This window comes from Balaenoptera borealis (genome assembly GCF_965194805.1).
Source record: "Balaenoptera borealis genome assembly, chromosome: 1".
Classification (NCBI taxonomy): domain Eukaryota; kingdom Metazoa; phylum Chordata; class Mammalia; order Artiodactyla; family Balaenopteridae; genus Balaenoptera; species Balaenoptera borealis.
The window spans coordinates 52,236,405-52,254,385 of NC_138860.1; the positions used below are offsets into that span (position 1 = coordinate 52,236,405).

At 34.7% G+C, this 17,981-nt stretch overlaps 1 protein-coding gene across 5 annotated transcripts in view; it reads right to left on the minus strand.

Moving 5' to 3' along the window:
* RASAL2 (RAS protein activator like 2) overlaps nucleotides 1-17,981 on the minus strand; it is a 389,073-nt gene that overhangs the window by 84,023 nt on the left and 287,069 nt on the right. For all 5 annotated transcript variants that reach the window (XM_082366722.1, XM_082366723.1, XM_082366726.1 and 2 more), the window contains one exon: nucleotides 7,057-7,163. In XM_082366722.1, the coding sequence (XP_082222848.1) occupies nucleotides 7,057-7,163 (107 nt within the window). The remainder of the gene's footprint in view (nucleotides 1-7,056; nucleotides 7,164-17,981) is intronic.

A 17,981-nucleotide genomic window follows, 5' to 3' on the forward strand; every position in this document is an offset into this window, starting at 1 on the left:
ACCAGCAATGCTTGTACCTTGTTGACTATAGGTATAGCTAAGAAGTACAAAAATACCTTTCTGTACAGCTAACCGTAGCAAATCAAGAAGTTGGCAAGGTTTCCTTTATATATTTCTAACTTCCTAACTTCTTTGAAAGGAGATAGCATCTGATATCAGTTATACTTAGTGGTTAACTATATGCTCCCCTAAGTGGGTATTAGCCCTTCAAAACGTTTATCTCTGGTTGTGATATGAAAGGAGTTAAGCCTCTACTTTCCCATTAAAACAGAAGAAAAATATCTTGGCTTTGAGGAGATGGCCTTAGAGTACACTATCCTTAAGAATGAACTACATTTGAGTTCATCCTGCCCTCTCTCTCAAACAGCCCTTTTCTCCTGGGCAGGATAAGTTGGAATCTCCACTAGTTAGCACTATTGCAAACCTATTTCTAGGAATAACCATAGATTGAGGAGGTTTTCCATCATTCTTTGATTCTTTCAAGTTTAGGATCTTGGCAATATTCCCTGCCATGCCTGCTCTCTTTTCCTCCAGGTATTTGCTATCTGCTTTCTGTCCTCCTTAAGGGGTTGTATGTATCCTTAATCCTTTTTTGTTTCCTCCAAATTTTATATTTTCTGGGGTATTTATCATTAAAAGATTTTAAAATTACACCCGTTCTGATTACAAAATGATTTAGAGGTATAGTTAATATTTAATACCTTCAGACTATAATTTTTCTTTTCTGGCATCCCTATGTTTATTATATTATTTTGATAGACATATAACATGAATATGTATTCATACATATATGAATATAAATGTTCTCTTTATTGAAAAAGGTATCACTGAAGGGTAATCCTACTATGGATTTTAACTCCATGCAGATGGTCAGGAAAGAGAAGAAAGATGAATAAAGAATATTTAAGCAGCAGAGGAAAGAACTTTAAGTGTCCTGGAATACAACAGTAATGAGAATGTAAAAATTGAAACAGGATTGTAGCTCGGGTGCTATGAATTCAAACTGAATATTTTACTGCTAAAACAGATTCTTAGGCTGGTCAGAGGTCACTCTGCCACAATAAAGCAAGTATTTTGTAAAATTAGACAGGTCATCTGAACTGACTGTGGTAAACACTCAGAAGGGCAACTAATATACAACACAGCAACTTGTTTGTGAGCAATAGCATGCCACTGAGAAACTTCACTTGCTAGTTTTTTACGGCAGACTTGAAGGTACAAAAGAAGGCACTGATGTCCACAGGCAATACATTGACTAAGTGGGTTCCTAATACTTCAACCACTCATTTAGACAAATAGTTCTCAACCCTGGTTGCATGTTTGAATCATCTGCAAAGGTTTTAAAAAATACAGAAGACTGGGCTCTAGTCCAGAGATTTTGATTTAACTGGTCTGAGGTGGAGCCCAGGAAGCAGTATATTTTGAAGTTCCTTAGATGATTTTTGTGTACAGCCAGAGTTGAAAACCACTGGTTTAGACAATGAACACTTTCTGGTCTTTATTAAGTGGGCACGAAGCTTTCTGTCTCTTTGTTTACTTTGGAAAAACAAAGATCTTATTGAGGATTCTATTCAAAACAATGGCTAATACCAACTGAGCCCGATATCTCAATACTTAAGAAAGGATGTAACATTACTTTTGTTTTTTTGGCTTTTTTTTTTTTTACAGAATTTAACTTAGTCTACATTTATTCCTCTAAAGCTTTACTTTCTTCTAAAAACTATGCAAAGGTTCCATCTTTTGACAGTCTTCTGTACCTAGTATGTCTGATTGGGAATGCTCAGGAGTCACTGTGACAAGAACACAAGGAGGGTTACATAGGAATAGTCGGTTACTGCTTTAGTTCAAATTTGCATTCTGGTTGTCTTGGCATATATTTTAGTGCCTGAATTCTTTCAGAGCCAAGCTCAAGGCTAATATAAATGAAGCAGCTGCGACTGCATTGTGTTACATTCACAGGGAAGGCCAACTCAGACCATTGTGTTATGGAAATGAAAACACTAAGCGAAGCACCTGGCCCAGAACACAGCAGCTTTCTTTCAGCCAAAGCTAAATTGATGGCATCGTCTAAGGAGAAGTGATACAAAAATCATAAATATCAATAGTCACTTTATAAATAGAATATTAAAGAAAGAAGCCTGTCGCAAAAACTCAGGCAATGTGAAACAAATATATACAACTACAAGATGTTAGCATATTCCCTTTCTGAATTAAATTTAAGTACCTGGATAACTTTTCATTAGTTTACTCATTCCTTCCCAGTCACTCTTGTAACATCATTTAAATGTAGTTTTAACAATATATAAAACATACAATGGATATTTTATTTAAAGGAAAACACAAATATGACAAAGGCAAAAAGTCTAGCAGGATGTTAAAGAAAAAAATGAAAAATAGGATCTTTAAAAAGAGGCAAAAAACTATTCAAATGACTAAAATTGTTCTTGAAGAATCTAATAGCCAAAACTCAAATCTGCAAAAACATTGCAAGCTTATACGTATGTCTGACACCTAAACGGCTCAAAGAAATATCCACAGAGATAAATCATTAAATAAAGAATCCTACCTAGTTTCACTTCCCAACCTAAGTAGAAACAGTATACACTACATACATAAAATATCATAGCCCTGGATTCCAAATATAAATTAAGATCTCTCTTTGTTGAAGAGAAAAAAAAAGGTAACTATTTTGCACAGGTGCACTCCTTTACTCCAAACGATCTCTTAGTGGTTATTAAATGGTTTAGTAATCCACTTGACTAGAGACATCATCTGTAATACCAAGAGAGTAAGTGTGAAACACAGTCACTTGATTCAGGTTCTTAGATAATTCATTTATATTTTATCCACTCAACAATTACTTGTTGAGTGTTTCCTATGTGCAAGGCTCTGTTGTTAGGCATTGGGGTAGCTACAAAGATAACTCTACCCCATGCTCTGCGGTGACCTAAATGGTAAGGAAATCCAAAAAAGAGGGGATATATGTATACGTATAGCTGATTCATTTTGCTGTACAGTAGAAACTAACACAACATTGTAAAGCAACTATACTCCAATTAAAAAAAAAGTTAAGTAGAAGAGATATTTATTGTCTAATGAGGCACACAGACCTACAAACAAATAACTGCAATTGGAATTAAGGTGAAGAGACATGGAATCAGAGTGGAGGAAGAACTGAATAACTACCCTGCACATCTCTGCTTTTCTTATGCCTATGATTAGATAAAAGTACAAATACATTTAAACATTCCCAAAAGCTGAGACCTTACCTTAACCTATAGGTTCAGTGGCCATATGACTTCCTTCTTTCATTTCTTACGTTCTTATTTTTAAACTTATTGACTCTGCTGTCTACTATCTGCATAAAGATGGATTAGACTATGGAATATACGTGAATATACTACTTACTAGTTATCCATTTTAAGTTTAGAAAATATAAATTTGGGGGAATAAGGAAGATATGCAAAGATATATATCCTTTCTGCCTTATCTAGCAGCAGTCAGCAGGATACAAACAACTCTTACCCACTGGCTTCTGGGGATCTCTCAAAGGCTAACCACTACTCTAGAACTACCAGCAGTGTCAGCTGATAGCCAGGGGTGGGTGCTGGACTGGCCTTCTATTGAATGATAGCCCCTTACCTATCACCCTGAGTTGAGATAGTGATAGCAAGAAGAGTCACTTAGGTTAGAGTCAAGTAATTTACCAATATGTCCCAGTATTTATATAACTTGGTTTAGCTTTTAAGCCAAGGCAAATATTTCAATTAAACCAATCTTTAATGCTTTAGTGGCCAGCAAAATTTAGTTAAGCTTGACAAACAAACCCACTCACATTCTTGCCCCAACCTACCTCTCCACCCTCTCTCTAGCCATTTTTGCCTACACGTTTTTCGATTCCTGCCTCGAAAAGCAGGAAATGCTTTCCCATATTCCCTTGAAGCGTGAGTCACCTTATGAAGTATGTCTTTCCAAAATGCTATTCCCTCAGGCTGGAATACTCTCCTTTCCCTCTCAACTATTTTCATTCAGCCTTTGAAACACAGCTGAAATACTGGCTCCTTGACAAAGCCTTAGCTTACATAGTGCATTGTTAAAAACCGGTGTCACCATGCTCATCAACCTCCTTATGAATCTGGTCATTTTTCTGTCTCTTGCTACTAGACTATAAGTTCTCTTGTATGGAAATTCTGTTGTGTTCATTTCTGTTTCCCCAGTACCAAGTAGAGTGCTAAGAAAGCATCAATAGTCTCATCAATATCAATTGGTGAATCACCAATACTTTGCCCAAAGTAAGCATTCATTAAGTGTGTCATTGTCAACAATTTTCATCAAGACTTGTTAAAAATCTATTTTATCTGCCCTCAATAAGCCTGAAAATAGATCTAGGAAGAATAAGGCCCTTTTGGAGAGTCCACAACTAGCTCCTTTTTGGGTCCTCCTGATGGGTAGTGAACCTGCTGTTCACCACAGCAAAGACACCTGAGTCTTAGAACCACAAGTACTTGTGCTTATATCTCACCCCTGCCCCTTTATAAAGTTAACATGAAAATGATCTTAGAGGTACTATATAAGTAACTAAAAGTTAAGTATCTCAAAGTTAGGTTCCTTTTTGTACTGCTTTCCCATATTCAGAAAGTCTTTTGTGATATTTATTACAAAAATATTTTGTGTTAATCTGAAAACTAGACATACTTCTTCTGGCAATACATTTAAGTGATGTAAGTCACATTAGCTATTGGTATCATATGGAGATTTAAAAAATACAGCATACTTCCACAGACATCCAAGTACTGCAGTGCCTCATTTAGCCAGCATATTTTGGTTTCTCTTAAAAGAATATAAATTATTTATCCAGCATCATCAAGGAGTGAGGAACTTCACAAACCAGATTTTTTGGAATAGCAATTTTTATAAAGCTTCACATATCTTTAAGATTTTAAATATTCTCAATGGATATATATCACATAATATTACACAGTTTCCAGTTTTAAAAAAAAGCCTGGTACAAACAATATAATTTCACTTTTCCTTAATGATTCAGGACTATTATTATCAATGTCAATTACTGCACTATGCACCATCCATCCTGTAATACAATGGTACCCTTAAGGACTATCAATAAGTATAAGGCTATATGCCTTTATCCTAAATGAATTCAGATTGTTTTTATGACTCCTTGTTTTTCATTTTCTCTGCCTCCTCCCTCTAATCACTGACAATTTTTTTTTTTTTTGCCATTAAAAAAAATTGCAGTCATTGTGTTTGCACGGTTATTTTTCCAAACAATTGTCTAGATGAAGGCTTATGAATGGCTAAATTCTACTAGAGAGCTAAGTGCATGGGCTTTGTGACTGCAATTTGCTAGTCTGGGGACCCTTCTTTCCCTCAATATTTCTAAATCCATGACGTGGCCGAGATTGTAAAAAGAATAACAAATGAGGGAATTCCCTGGCGGTCCAGTGCTTAGGACTCAGCGTTCTCACTGCCGGGACCTGGGTTCGATCCCTGAGTAAGTAGTCTGTGAGTAGTGCTAGTCTTCATGTATATGCAGCATTGTTTTATTACTTTTACTCAAAAATAATTAGTCTTATTATTAAGGTAAACCTTAAATTAGCTGTCAATTTACTGTTTAAATATAAATGAAAATTGTTATTGCTAATTAATTCAAATTTTAAAGGCCCAGTCATGAACTTCAGATTCAATATAGGAAGTACTTCAAAGTTACCACATGCAGAAGAATATTCTTCTTCAGTTACGGATGTTAAAAGAAAAATAAAATTAAGTATTCACCATTCTATTCTAGCATGACGGTAGGAAAAACTCAAATTCTAACTGAAACCTTTTCACCAAACTCTTTACATAGATAGATAGTTTCACTATATTTGATTGGTTTCATCAGGAAAATAAGACAGGGAAGGGAGAGAAAAGATGCTTTTTTCATTCATGAAAACAAATTTAAATAGATAGTTATGTCTATTAGAATAAAGAAATTTAGTAAAAGGCATGAAATCCAGTATTTTAAAACTCCTGTCATAATTTGGTTAGAATATTAATCCAACACTTGCTTGTGGTCTTTAAAAATGAGAAGATTTGTAAAAATTTGAAGGTCACAGTAATAGATATTCACAAACTCTACAAGGCACCTAGATATAACAAGGGGAAATCTTGCTTCTCATGATTAATGTAAAATAAAACATTCACTTTGGTTAATTTACAAGTGAATGCCAGCTTTATATCTCAAAATACCAGTTCTACTTAAAAGGTCATCCTAACTTTAAAAAATTATATTGGAATAAAGAACACAATGTATTAACTTGGCTGAATTAAAAGAAAAAAAAAATCCTTTTTTTCCCAATAGAAAAGGCTATTTCTACTTTATACTGATTTCCAGTGTACCTATAATAATGACCAACTTCACGGACGTAATTCTTTTCAAGTTTAAAAAGAATTAATTTTAATAAAATGATATGATTAGAAAGTAAGTATATTTCTTATTCAATAAACAAAGAAAATGGATGAATTAAAATCTGGGTTACTCCAAGTTATATCAAAGAGGTCCACACTGCAACTGGTAGTCAGCTGACCTGATCACTTACAGACTTTCCATCTCAGCATTCCTTCATATTTAATATTGATTCTCAGTACTGCCTAGTCAGTTTAAGGAGTATTTTTAACTGGAATATTTCTTCCACGGTATTTCTTAAGCACTTATATAGTCATCTAAAAGATGGCTTAAGCAAAGCATGGGCCAGGTTTCAGGATTAGAATTCACAACTGTCTAATTTTCTAATCTAATTTTCTGATTTTCTGCTCTGCAACTTTATGAGTCTCATCATTCTCTGCTTAGGCTCCATCACTAAAAACACTATAAGCCATCCTTTAAAAAAAAAAAAATTCCTACCAGCATCTTTATAGACTTGTGATAGGTTTTAGTTAGTGACTTGATAAAGAGATTCTTGAGGAACAAAATGTTTTGATTTCTTAGCAGCTGTCTCTAACTCTAAAAAGAAAGGAGAAAAGTAAAGTATTCTTTTTGAGAAGAGAAACACTTACTGGTACTTTGAAGGGTGAGGTATTTGCAGTATCCATAGAGTTGGGTTTCTCTGATGTACTGGTCCCTGAGATACTCCGTCTGCGGGGGGACCTTTCTGCTGGCACCTCTGGAAAAGAAAAAAAGAACATCATAAAAAACACAAATTTAGGATCTTTCGCTAACCTGTAAAATTATTGATTTTTTTCTCACAAAAAATCAGTCTGCTTTAAAGATACATTACATTCTAGCTCTACATAATTTGTTTCTTTACCTCTAAAGAGATATTATCAAGACACTAGGGAGACTTGGTCACTGTTAAGAATCTGCTTTAGTGTGACAGCTTATATCTTTATGTACATATAAAAAGTAATTTCCTCTGAGCTATGTTTAATATCTCTAAGTTCACTTAATATTTGCATCTCAGTGTATGAATCTACTTCTCTATGTCAGCAATATAGGAGTTAATATAAGCCAGTGAAATTTTTTCATATTCTTGTGAACAAATTTTGCCTAGTGAACATGATTTGATGGTGTCTGCACAAGGGTCAAAGTTCAGTTCTGTGCAGATAAGATGATTCACTAGCCTGCAGCCAAAGGTCCATGAGAAGACTAAAAGCTGCTGCTAGGATAAAATAACATATATGCCTATGCTGATATAAAAATAGATCAGCTTCTCCTTGTTCTGGCAATATGACCTCACTAAGATCTTACTCTGGAATCCTAAATCTGTTCAAATTGACCTAACAAGCTTCAGATTTTGCAGATGATGTGGTATTCTCCAATTTAATTACTATACACTATATTAAGGTTACATTTAAAAATTTTTATAGAGTGATATACATATATATGCATATATATATATGCACATAAACACGCACACACAGATGATAGATATATACATATTATACCTTTATCACAACTGCTTCCCATCTCCACTTCAACTGACAGACATATAGGAATCCAGCTTCTCAGATAACATTAGATAATCTCAACATGGACAAGGAAAAAAAAAAACACATCCTAAAAAGAGTATTCTGTGTTATCTTCCAGATCTTAAAAAATAAGGAGTAAATCGTGACTCCGGAGACTGACATTTTCATTCCTGCTGTTCTCCCTTTAAAAGATAGATGCAGTTTAAACTTCCATTTCTGGCCTCCTGGCCCCTGGGATCCGTGCTACTTCCACTTAAGAGAAAGCGTTTTTTCTCGCTCCCTCCCTGTGTCTTGCTCTTCCCCCTCCCTCTCTACAGCTTGCAGAGAGAGCAAGCGAGAAAGCAACACACAGGACTGCAGCTATTCAATCAATTGTTCCGACTGCACATCCTCATTAGTTACTTTCAGGCTATTAGCAGACGCCCAACCACTGCCTCCCCTCAGTTACAGCAAATTTCACTGTATTACACTAATCTGCAGAAGAAAAAACATTTCCTGAAATTTATATTCATCTAGTGCCAAAAGGACACCATTTTACACAGACCCAGTAATACACACAAATCAATCCCTCCTATGAAAATCCAATTGGGAGTGCTTACCCTATTACTATCTTTGCGTGCTGGACACTGATTTTCTTTCCATGACTAAACATTTCTTCACTGTGACATCCTGACCAGTAAGACATAAGCCAAATCGCAACATGCCTAATGACCGAGAGGTTGACAACACAGCGTCTTAAATGCCTGCAGTACAAGAAAGTTCCATGCTATTACTGTGTTTTAAAATTATGACCAATAACTGCCTCTCAACTTCTCTCTAACCATCTGTGGTTAAATGAGCCTTAATGTACAAAGCCATTTTCAGAATTAGGCACACATGAATTCTACTGCACATTTCTAAAAAATGGTACTATAATTAAAATTCATAGGAATGGCACAAAGCACTGAATTTAAACAAATCAGTTTGTCAAAGCACACTGAACAACAAGACTTTCAGACTCCAGGAAGATGACTTTAAAGGGTGATTATCTAAGTCAGGCAATTCTATATGGGGGGCAGGCAGGTGGGGATGGGCTGGTGAAGGTAGAAGGAGATCTCATCTTTCCTCTGATAATTACTGATCATTAGAAGATACATGAGATTGAATATTACAATATATTTTAATCTCTGAATAATTGATGGAGAAACCATATTGGGAGAAAAATAAGTTCCATTAGCAAGGATAAAATGATCTAGTAAACAGTTTTCCTTAATTTGCAATGTTCTGGCTAAGGAAGAAAAAGAAACTTATCTCCTTACTGTCTTCCAAACATCTAATTTTAGTTTTCAGGCATATGAACTCATTACGTAAATATATTTCAGTGCTTTTAGCTATTTGAAATTATTTTGGCTATAATGAGCAACCACATTTCAAACCCTAACAATATGTTCTTTGTTGTACTTATCTTTAGATTCTCTTTCTGTATCACGAAAAAAAAATCACAACTCTGATGTAGCTTAAAGAATGTCACTGGGTTCAAAAAGAAGAAATTAAATTATTTTTGAAGTTTGAACAATTGCCATTAAAGAGGGAAAAGCAAGGAAACAAAATAAGCTAAATCAACTAATGATAAGAGGAGGAAGTCTACACTTCTTGACTTTCCCAGCCCTCACATCAGTGCAACTTATCTGCTGATGTCTTTGAATATTAGGGTTGCTTAGTTTTCAGAAGATTCAAAACTATTTCAAAGCTGAGAGAAGAACATATACCCAAAGAACCAATGTCCACTTAGAAACAGGGGAGCAGCATCAATAAGAACAGAATTAACAACTTGCTGGATTAGTCACAGGCTGGCCTGCATGTTAAACTGGTCCAGCTACCTTTGACTTTAAAGCTCCAAGCAAAAAGGAAAGCTGCTACTATGCTCTTAAAGCTACATTTCTGCTGATTTGGATGGAAAATCTATACCAGTCCCAGCAGACCAAAATTAGACAGCTCTCTACCCTACCCACCCCATGCTACATACTACTGCATTATTTTCACCTGCTGTAAAAATTAATATTCCTTTCATAGTCACAATATTTAATTACAGTCATTTTGAAATATGCTCACTCTCTAAGACAAGAGGCATATGATATTGTTTCGGTAGATAAAGGTCTAAAACTAATTTGTTCACTTTCTCACCCTCTAAAAATAATATTTTTCATCTTCAGATTGAAAGGCAAAAAAAGTTATAAAAAGCCCAGTTAAGTTTTAAATTTATCTCTTCATTTCCTCTGCCATTGGGTATGAACTGAGATGAGGTGACAACTTATAATAATGAGAGATAACCTCCAATACAGCTCCACATAGGATGATGTATTGAACAAAGAGAACATCTGGGTGCTTTTCTTAGCAGCTCTACCAACTATATGTGTGATAATGTGTAAGCCATTTCAACCTTTCCTGCTCTGGTCTGCATTAATAAACTGGGTTATTCAGACCAACCAGAGATGAAGACAAGATGAATGAGTTTATATGCTTTGACCCAAAATTAGCTTTTTGGAAGAATGGGGTTCTCTAAATCCAAAATACATTATTACAACGTCATTTCCTCAAAATACACATTTTCTTCTATGTCAGTGTGCTTTCTTTTAAAAGTGTGGCAAAGGAATTGACAACTAGATAATAATAAGGGCAAAGGCACTTTTGGTGGAAGATGTGCCTATTTGACAAACAGAACTCAATTCTGCCTTTCAGACCTAATAGTGTGCTCATGGCCTTTAGTTTACTTATAACGAAGTCAATGCAACAAATGGTGTTTCAGGGAGGGAAAAAGAATAGGACAGAGAAAGGGAGATGAGTAGGAACAATAATTTCACTACAGTAACTATAGTGAATAGGTAGCTAGATGAATTGAGAAGGTGAGTGGGAGCCAATACTTAAGGAAGTGAAGAGGTCAGGCTTGTAGATTTATCAGGGAGGGAGACTGCAGACAGAGGGAGAACAATACGGAGCTTCTAGGGTAAAGTTCAGCTGGGAGGCCAGTGGGGCTGCTGTCAGTAAGCGGGGACAAATAATAGCAGAAGGCGTAAGAGGAATTAGGGCAGGCATGCTCAGATCATGTAGGCTTTGTAGGCCTACACATAAGGACTTGGCTTTTTACTCTGAACGAAAAACCACCTGGTGAAATGCACTTCATCCAAAGGTACAAGTCACAAAGAACTACTATGGAGAGACACTTATTGGCGCTTTCTTAATTTTTTTTTTTTTTAGGATTTCGAATAATGAATGCGACTGAAATGATTCTAGAATATTATTATGTTTGGAAAGAGAGTAAGGAAAATGCTTATATTCACTGAGGGTTAGGTTCTAAAAGCCTCTGCAAATAAATGAGAAAAGTATCTATTATGTAATGTCATTATGATAAAATATCTATAAATATCAACTATATTTACTTTTTGCTCAGTCACATTTAACCAAATTTCATATACTGTCATGTCATACATGCATATACTTAACATAAACAACATAGCTAAAACTGTCATGAATTCTGATAATGTCTATCACTTAGAGTAAGTTACAATCGTTTTTTGTTTTTTTTTTTTTTAAGTAGAGGAGATGATTCAAAAATACGTTTTTTTAGGAGAAAAAGATGTACTTCAAAATTATTTAAGTACCCCTTTTGTGAATAATTTGTCTAAGGCAGAAATATTTTTCTATTTTTATGATAATTTTTGAGTTAATGTTAAATGTTTGTTATGTGCTAACCACTGGGTCTAGTATCTCTCTTACTTAGTTCTTGCGGTAGCCCCTGAGGTAGTAGCAATTTATTACTCTCTTAGATGAAGATGGAGGCAAAATCTAAAGAAGAGAATAACCTTACCAATGTGAAAGTAATTTCAGAAAATTCAAAACAAACGATAAACAGAATGAAGAAAGATATTTATAAAGTTTCGATTTGGTGGACAATGATGTAAGGAACCAAAATATTCTTCTTACAGCAAAATTCTCTAGTTATGACAGACCAGAAAAACATTACATGTTCACAGATACAGTCAGATGGCATATACAGTATATCTAAACACTTCACATTAATAGCAATCCAAGCCAATTCCTAGTAATTTTGTGTACAGAATTATAAAACATGAATGAATGTGAATGCTCTGTCAATTATAATTATTCACAGGCCCCATTAATATTTTTGACATTATATTTAGGAAACAAGTGCTCTATTGTTATCAAAAGGAAATTCTTTAGTTCACTTCAAAAACCTTTTCAAAAATCAAAAACATTTCAAGAAAGCATGATAGAAAATTAAACACACACCAAAATGTTTGTTCACCCATTCAAGTCACTGGAATTTCAATGTGTATGGTGTTGCTGTGAATGAATCCACTTTGCTATCATCTATTTTCCCTTACATTGCATAAATGATGACAAAATAGGATAAGTCCATGGCTCAAGTTATTAATGAATGAGTTAATAAGCAAATAACTTATTTCTCCATGCTGTGAATTCTAAATTAGGAGAATGCTTCTTCCACAGGAGGCACAGAAGACACTTAAGGAACAGAATAGGAAGGAAGGAATAGTATTAGGAAATGGGTTTGTACCTCTTTAGCAAGAGGGCCTTTAATAACAAATGGCAAACATGAAAGAAAAAAAAAGGCTTCATGACGTTTCATACTTTTTGTTGGAGGATTCCTTAAAGGTAATGAGAGCTTAAAGATGAAGGTAGAGAAGAATTTTATAAAGGAAAAGTGACAAGAGCAAAGAGGAGAAAATTACATCCTGCATTTATATAGTTGCTAACAACATAGCACCTGGGTGTTTTATAGACTTCACCACCTAATTTTCAGCAGGACATTTTCTGCTGTATCTCACTTTTACTGCTGTAAAGCCGAGGCACTGACAGTCACTACCATTCAGCTGCTCTGAAGTACAAATCCCCAGAGCCACTTTAATTCATCCAATTTGTATCACTTAGACTGCAGTACTTCACTCAAACAAGCAGTCCTTTCAAGTTTGCATGCCCTAGACACATTTCAATACGTACAAATTGGTGCTAAGTACAGAAATGTGGTGAATTCTCAGAAAGTAAAGCCATCTAGTCTCCCCCACCTTTTCTTTACTTCAACAAATTTATTCTCTATTATTATTTTTAAAAAATTCTTCTTGTTAATATAGTAGGAGAACAGATTTCTCTCTGGTCAAGCAAGTATTCCATTTCTTCAACTTAGGGCTTCACATGATTATACTGGATGAGATGATAGAGAACACTTTTCACTGTTAACTGGAAAGACTAAGAGAAGAGTTTAGAGATATTTATATGGTTATCTTAATTTTCAAATACAAAGCGTATCTATGGTTCTTAGTGATAACAACCAGGGATCTTAGTAGTAATAATAAAAGTATAACAAGGATAACTACAACACCAAACTAACATTTTTATTCCTTATTACATGCTAAGTGTTTTGTATTAATTTTCTCTTCAATCCTCACAATTCTCTGGAATTGGAATTATAGCCCCCATTTTACAGATGAGGAAGCAAGATGTTCTATTGCTCTGCCCATGTTTGCAGGGCTGGTAAAGGGCAGAATCAGAATTAGAACCCATGCGATCTGAATCTAGAGCCTATACTTTTAATCACCTTGCATGCTATCCTGTTCTCCCTGTGTTTTGTATAATGGATCGTAATGAAGAAAAATAAGATAAACAATCATGGAGACTTCAATTTTCTTACTTCTTCCTAAAAATAACTCAGAGAACTTTAACAAGTGCACACGATTCTTCATATTTCACAGAGAATTAAATCATACTCTTTGGGGGATAATTTACTGCAAACAAAACCCCATCAAAGAAAACTCTCAATACTGGAATGCTAATGCTAATAAGAACATTCTAATCATGAAACAAAGAGAGGTGAGGCAATGTGGTAAAGAAGGAGAAAAGTTACTTGCTTAACATAATGGTGAAAAAATTTGAACAAAATAGGAATTAAGCTATAAAGAATATCTACCACTCATTCCTTGAATTAAAAAGTGACAAAAAGCCCTCCAAAAAATAACCCACCCTTAGGGGGATGGATGAATAAGCAGAGCACAAAGGTTTTTAGGGCAGTGAAAATATTATGTATGATACTGTAAGGGTGGGTACATGTCATTACACATTTGTCCAAACCCACAAAATATACAACATTAAGAATGAGTCCTACTGTACTATATACTTGGGGTGATTATGATGTGTTAGTGTAGGTTCATCGACTGTAACAAATGTATTATTCTGGTGGGGGTATTGATAATGGGGGAGACCATGCATTTGTGGGGACAAGGGTACACAGGAAAATCTCTGTAACCTTCTCTTAATTTTGCTGTGAACCTAAAACTGCTCTAAAAGAACAGTCTTAAAAAAAAAAGAAAACCTGCCCTTCTACCCTCATAAAGCAATCTTCAGTACACCTAAGTGGAAAGATAACTACTTAGGCCAATTCTATGAGACAAAAATAGATAAAAAGCATTGGTCAGCATAAAGTTACTGTTTTGAACATTTCAATCTAGTTATTTATAAGATTTTCTTAATCTCATAGCTTCATTTTGGTGAATAATATTTTGTCCTCAACTCTGGAAGACAATAGGTCTTCTAATTTACAGAGATGCTCTAAGACCTTTATCTAAACTTTTGCTATAACTGACTTTATTAGTATGTTTCAAATATAATTCTGGGTAAATCTGATTTATTCATACCATAATTTCACTGTTCATCTCTAAAATCTTTTTTCAAAAGATCTGATCCTTGATTATGCCAGGGTCTTTTAAGACTAATTTGGGTTTTATTCCAAAACAGACATTAATAGAAAGCATTGAAAGTATTGAAAACATAGAAATATTCAAGCCTCTAATAAAGATTAGAACTTAATCATTTACTGAGGACCAAATATGCATGCGGCACTGCACAAAAAACAAAAAATCTTTACAGTGGACCTCACTTATTAGTGAAAGTAGCAGAAACGGGAGGAGCGTATAATGTTGATTGGTACCCCGTTAGCCACCAAACACTGTCAAGTCTCTCTTTGAACGTTGATTTCATTTTTTTCTCTTTATTTCCACTACCATATATCACTCTAGTCCAGGATTTTTTATTTTCTCATGTAGATTACGGCAGGACCCTCCTAACTAATCTCACTGACTCCTGTCTCTCTCTGTTTAAAGCTATCCTGCTCACCATTACCAGATTACTCTCCCTCAAACAGTACTTTCTTAATGTAATTACCTTCCCAGAAATCTAAAAGATAGACAATCAGGCATTGAAAAAATATCACCTAGCCCCCACCTTACAGAGTCACTCTTTTCTGCCAACACTTTCCAACAAATTGCCTTAGTCAGATGATCTCTGATCTTAAATGGGCCATATTAATTCCTCTGTGTCTGTCTTTGCTAATGGTTTTCACCTATCTGCCAAATCTTAGGTAACCTTCAATACTAATTTCAATTCATCTGCTTCCATAAAACCAGGCCTAATTATTCACATTTCTTTGATTTCCAAGTAATATATTTGTATAAGTTCACATTACTTGATTATATGTTCTCTAGTTTTGGGTGCCAAACTACATGAATTCAGGTCTTGCACTGCAAGATTTGAACAGTGGTGATCCTGTCTAAATTTTCAAATAAAATAAATTTTAATAAATAGAATTCTCTGAATTTTAAGTATTTCTCCCACAAAGTTTCCATAAACAATTTGCACCCATTCTTGCTTGTCTTGCAGGGAATACTGAAACAGAATAAAAGATAATTGGTAACAAATAAATTTTAACTAAACAACTAAAAAATAGTTCAGCATAGTCTGGTCACCTTTTCTCTCCTTTAATAAACACATGTGATCGTATAGAATTGCCATTTTTTTGTATGTTAAAATGGAAAAATATCAGCAATTTCATATGGTTCAACTTAATTCATAATAAAATTATTAATAAATTTTCTAGTTATTTCTAATTCACATATGGCATTAAAGTGTATCACTAATCAAGTTAAAGAATCACTCTCATTTTATGTCTATTAACTTGAATCTTCCACTATAATTGAGAGTTTGATAAAGAAGTTTCATGGGAGATTAAGTTTTTCCTTCTATGCATCATTCTATTTAAAAATTCACAAATTTTCAGGTTTTACTAAGAAGCACACTTGAACATAAATTAATCAGGTTTAAGTCTTGATATTTTGTTATTAATTTCCATTTTCTTGAGATATCTGTTCACCTTGATTTCCTTTAGCTTTTTTTTTTTTAAATAATGTGAGTTTTTAAAAAAAAATTATTTGTTTATTTATTTATTTATTTTTGGCTGTCTTGGGTCTTCGTGTCTGTGCGAGGGCTTTCTCTACTTGTGGCAAGCGGGGGCCATTCTTCATCGCGGTGCGCGGGCCTCTCACTATCGTGGCCTCTCTTGTTGCGGAGCACAGGCTCCAGACGCGCAGGCTCAGTAATTGTGGCTCACGGGCCTAGTTGCTCCGTGGCATGTGGGATCTTCCCAGACCAGGGCTCGAACCCGCGTCCCCTGCATTGGCAGGCAGATTCTCAACCACTGTGCCACCAGGGAAGCCCCCCCTTTAGTTTTTTACTTGCATATCCCTATAAGGAAAAATTTTGAAAGAACTTCCTTTTTTTTTTTTTCCTTTTCTAAGGATATCCCCTCAACAAAGGATGTAATACTTAAAAACTCTAAGGTAACCATGACCACTTGTGGGGCTCAATATGAATTGCCATGCTTAGTTTTTAGCATGGTTCTTAGCATTTTTTTTTTCAATTTAGATACCATTTATTCACTTGCAATGAAAAACTGAACTATCACTGAATGTAAATATTAATGCAAGTGTGATCCAGCATTTATTCTTTTTCAGAAGTCAAGCTATATGAGAAATCAAACCACAATCGGTGGTAGATTTTAAATTATTGATTCAATTTCTTTAATGGTTATAGGTAGCAGCCCTACTTACATTTTTTTATTCCTACTGTAGCCAATTTTAATAAGTTATATCTTTCTTTAAAATGTCAATTTTCTTCAATTTTCAAATAAAGTTGTTCACAATAGTCTATTTTTTAAGTCTCTGATTTTCTGTAATTGTATCCTTTTCCCCATTTCTAACATTGTTTATTTGTGGTTTCTCTTCTGTCTTGGTCAAATCTTGACAGTTCTATCTATTTTCATTGGACTTCTTTAAGAAACAACTCTTAGCTTTATTGATACTATTACATCTAATTTCTGTCTTCTATTTCATTATCATCTGCTGTTATCTTCATTATTTCTTTCCCTAAACTTTCTTTGGGTCTATTCTTTCTTTTTTTGCCTTGTTGAGCTGAATGCTTAATTGGCTCATTTAATTTTATCCTTTTCAATATAAAAGATTAGGGCTGTAAGTTTCACTTAGTAACTATTTTAGCAATATTTTACAAGTTTTGATATGCACTATTTTCAGGATGTTTAGTTCTAAATATTTTATAATTTCTATGGTTATTTTTTCTTTGACTAAAGAGTTATAATAAGTAACTTTAAAAGTTTCCAAAAAGAAAAATTTTAAGAGTAAATTTTTTGGTACTGATTTCTGACTTAGTTCATTAGATCAAGAGAATATGTTTGGGGGACTTCCCTGGTGGTCCAGTGGTTAAGAATCCACCTTCCAGTGCAAGGGACACGGGTTCGATCCCTGGTCGGGGAACTAAGATCCCACATGCCGCAGGGCAACTAAGCCTCCCCACCTCAACTACTGAGCCTGCGCACCACAATTAGAGAGCCCACGTGCTCTGGAGCCCCTGTGCCACACCTAGAGAGAAGCCCATGCACCGAAAAGAAGAGCCAGCATGCCTCAACAAAAGACCCTGCATGCCACAACTAAGACCTGACACAGCCAAATAAAGGAAGGAGGGAAGGAAGAAAGAAAGAAAGAAAGATTAAAAAAAAGAGAATATGTTTGTATGATATAAAGAATTTGATTTGTTGAGATTTATGCCCCAATCCACTGTCAGTTTTCATAAAGATTCCATATGTACTTGAGAAGACT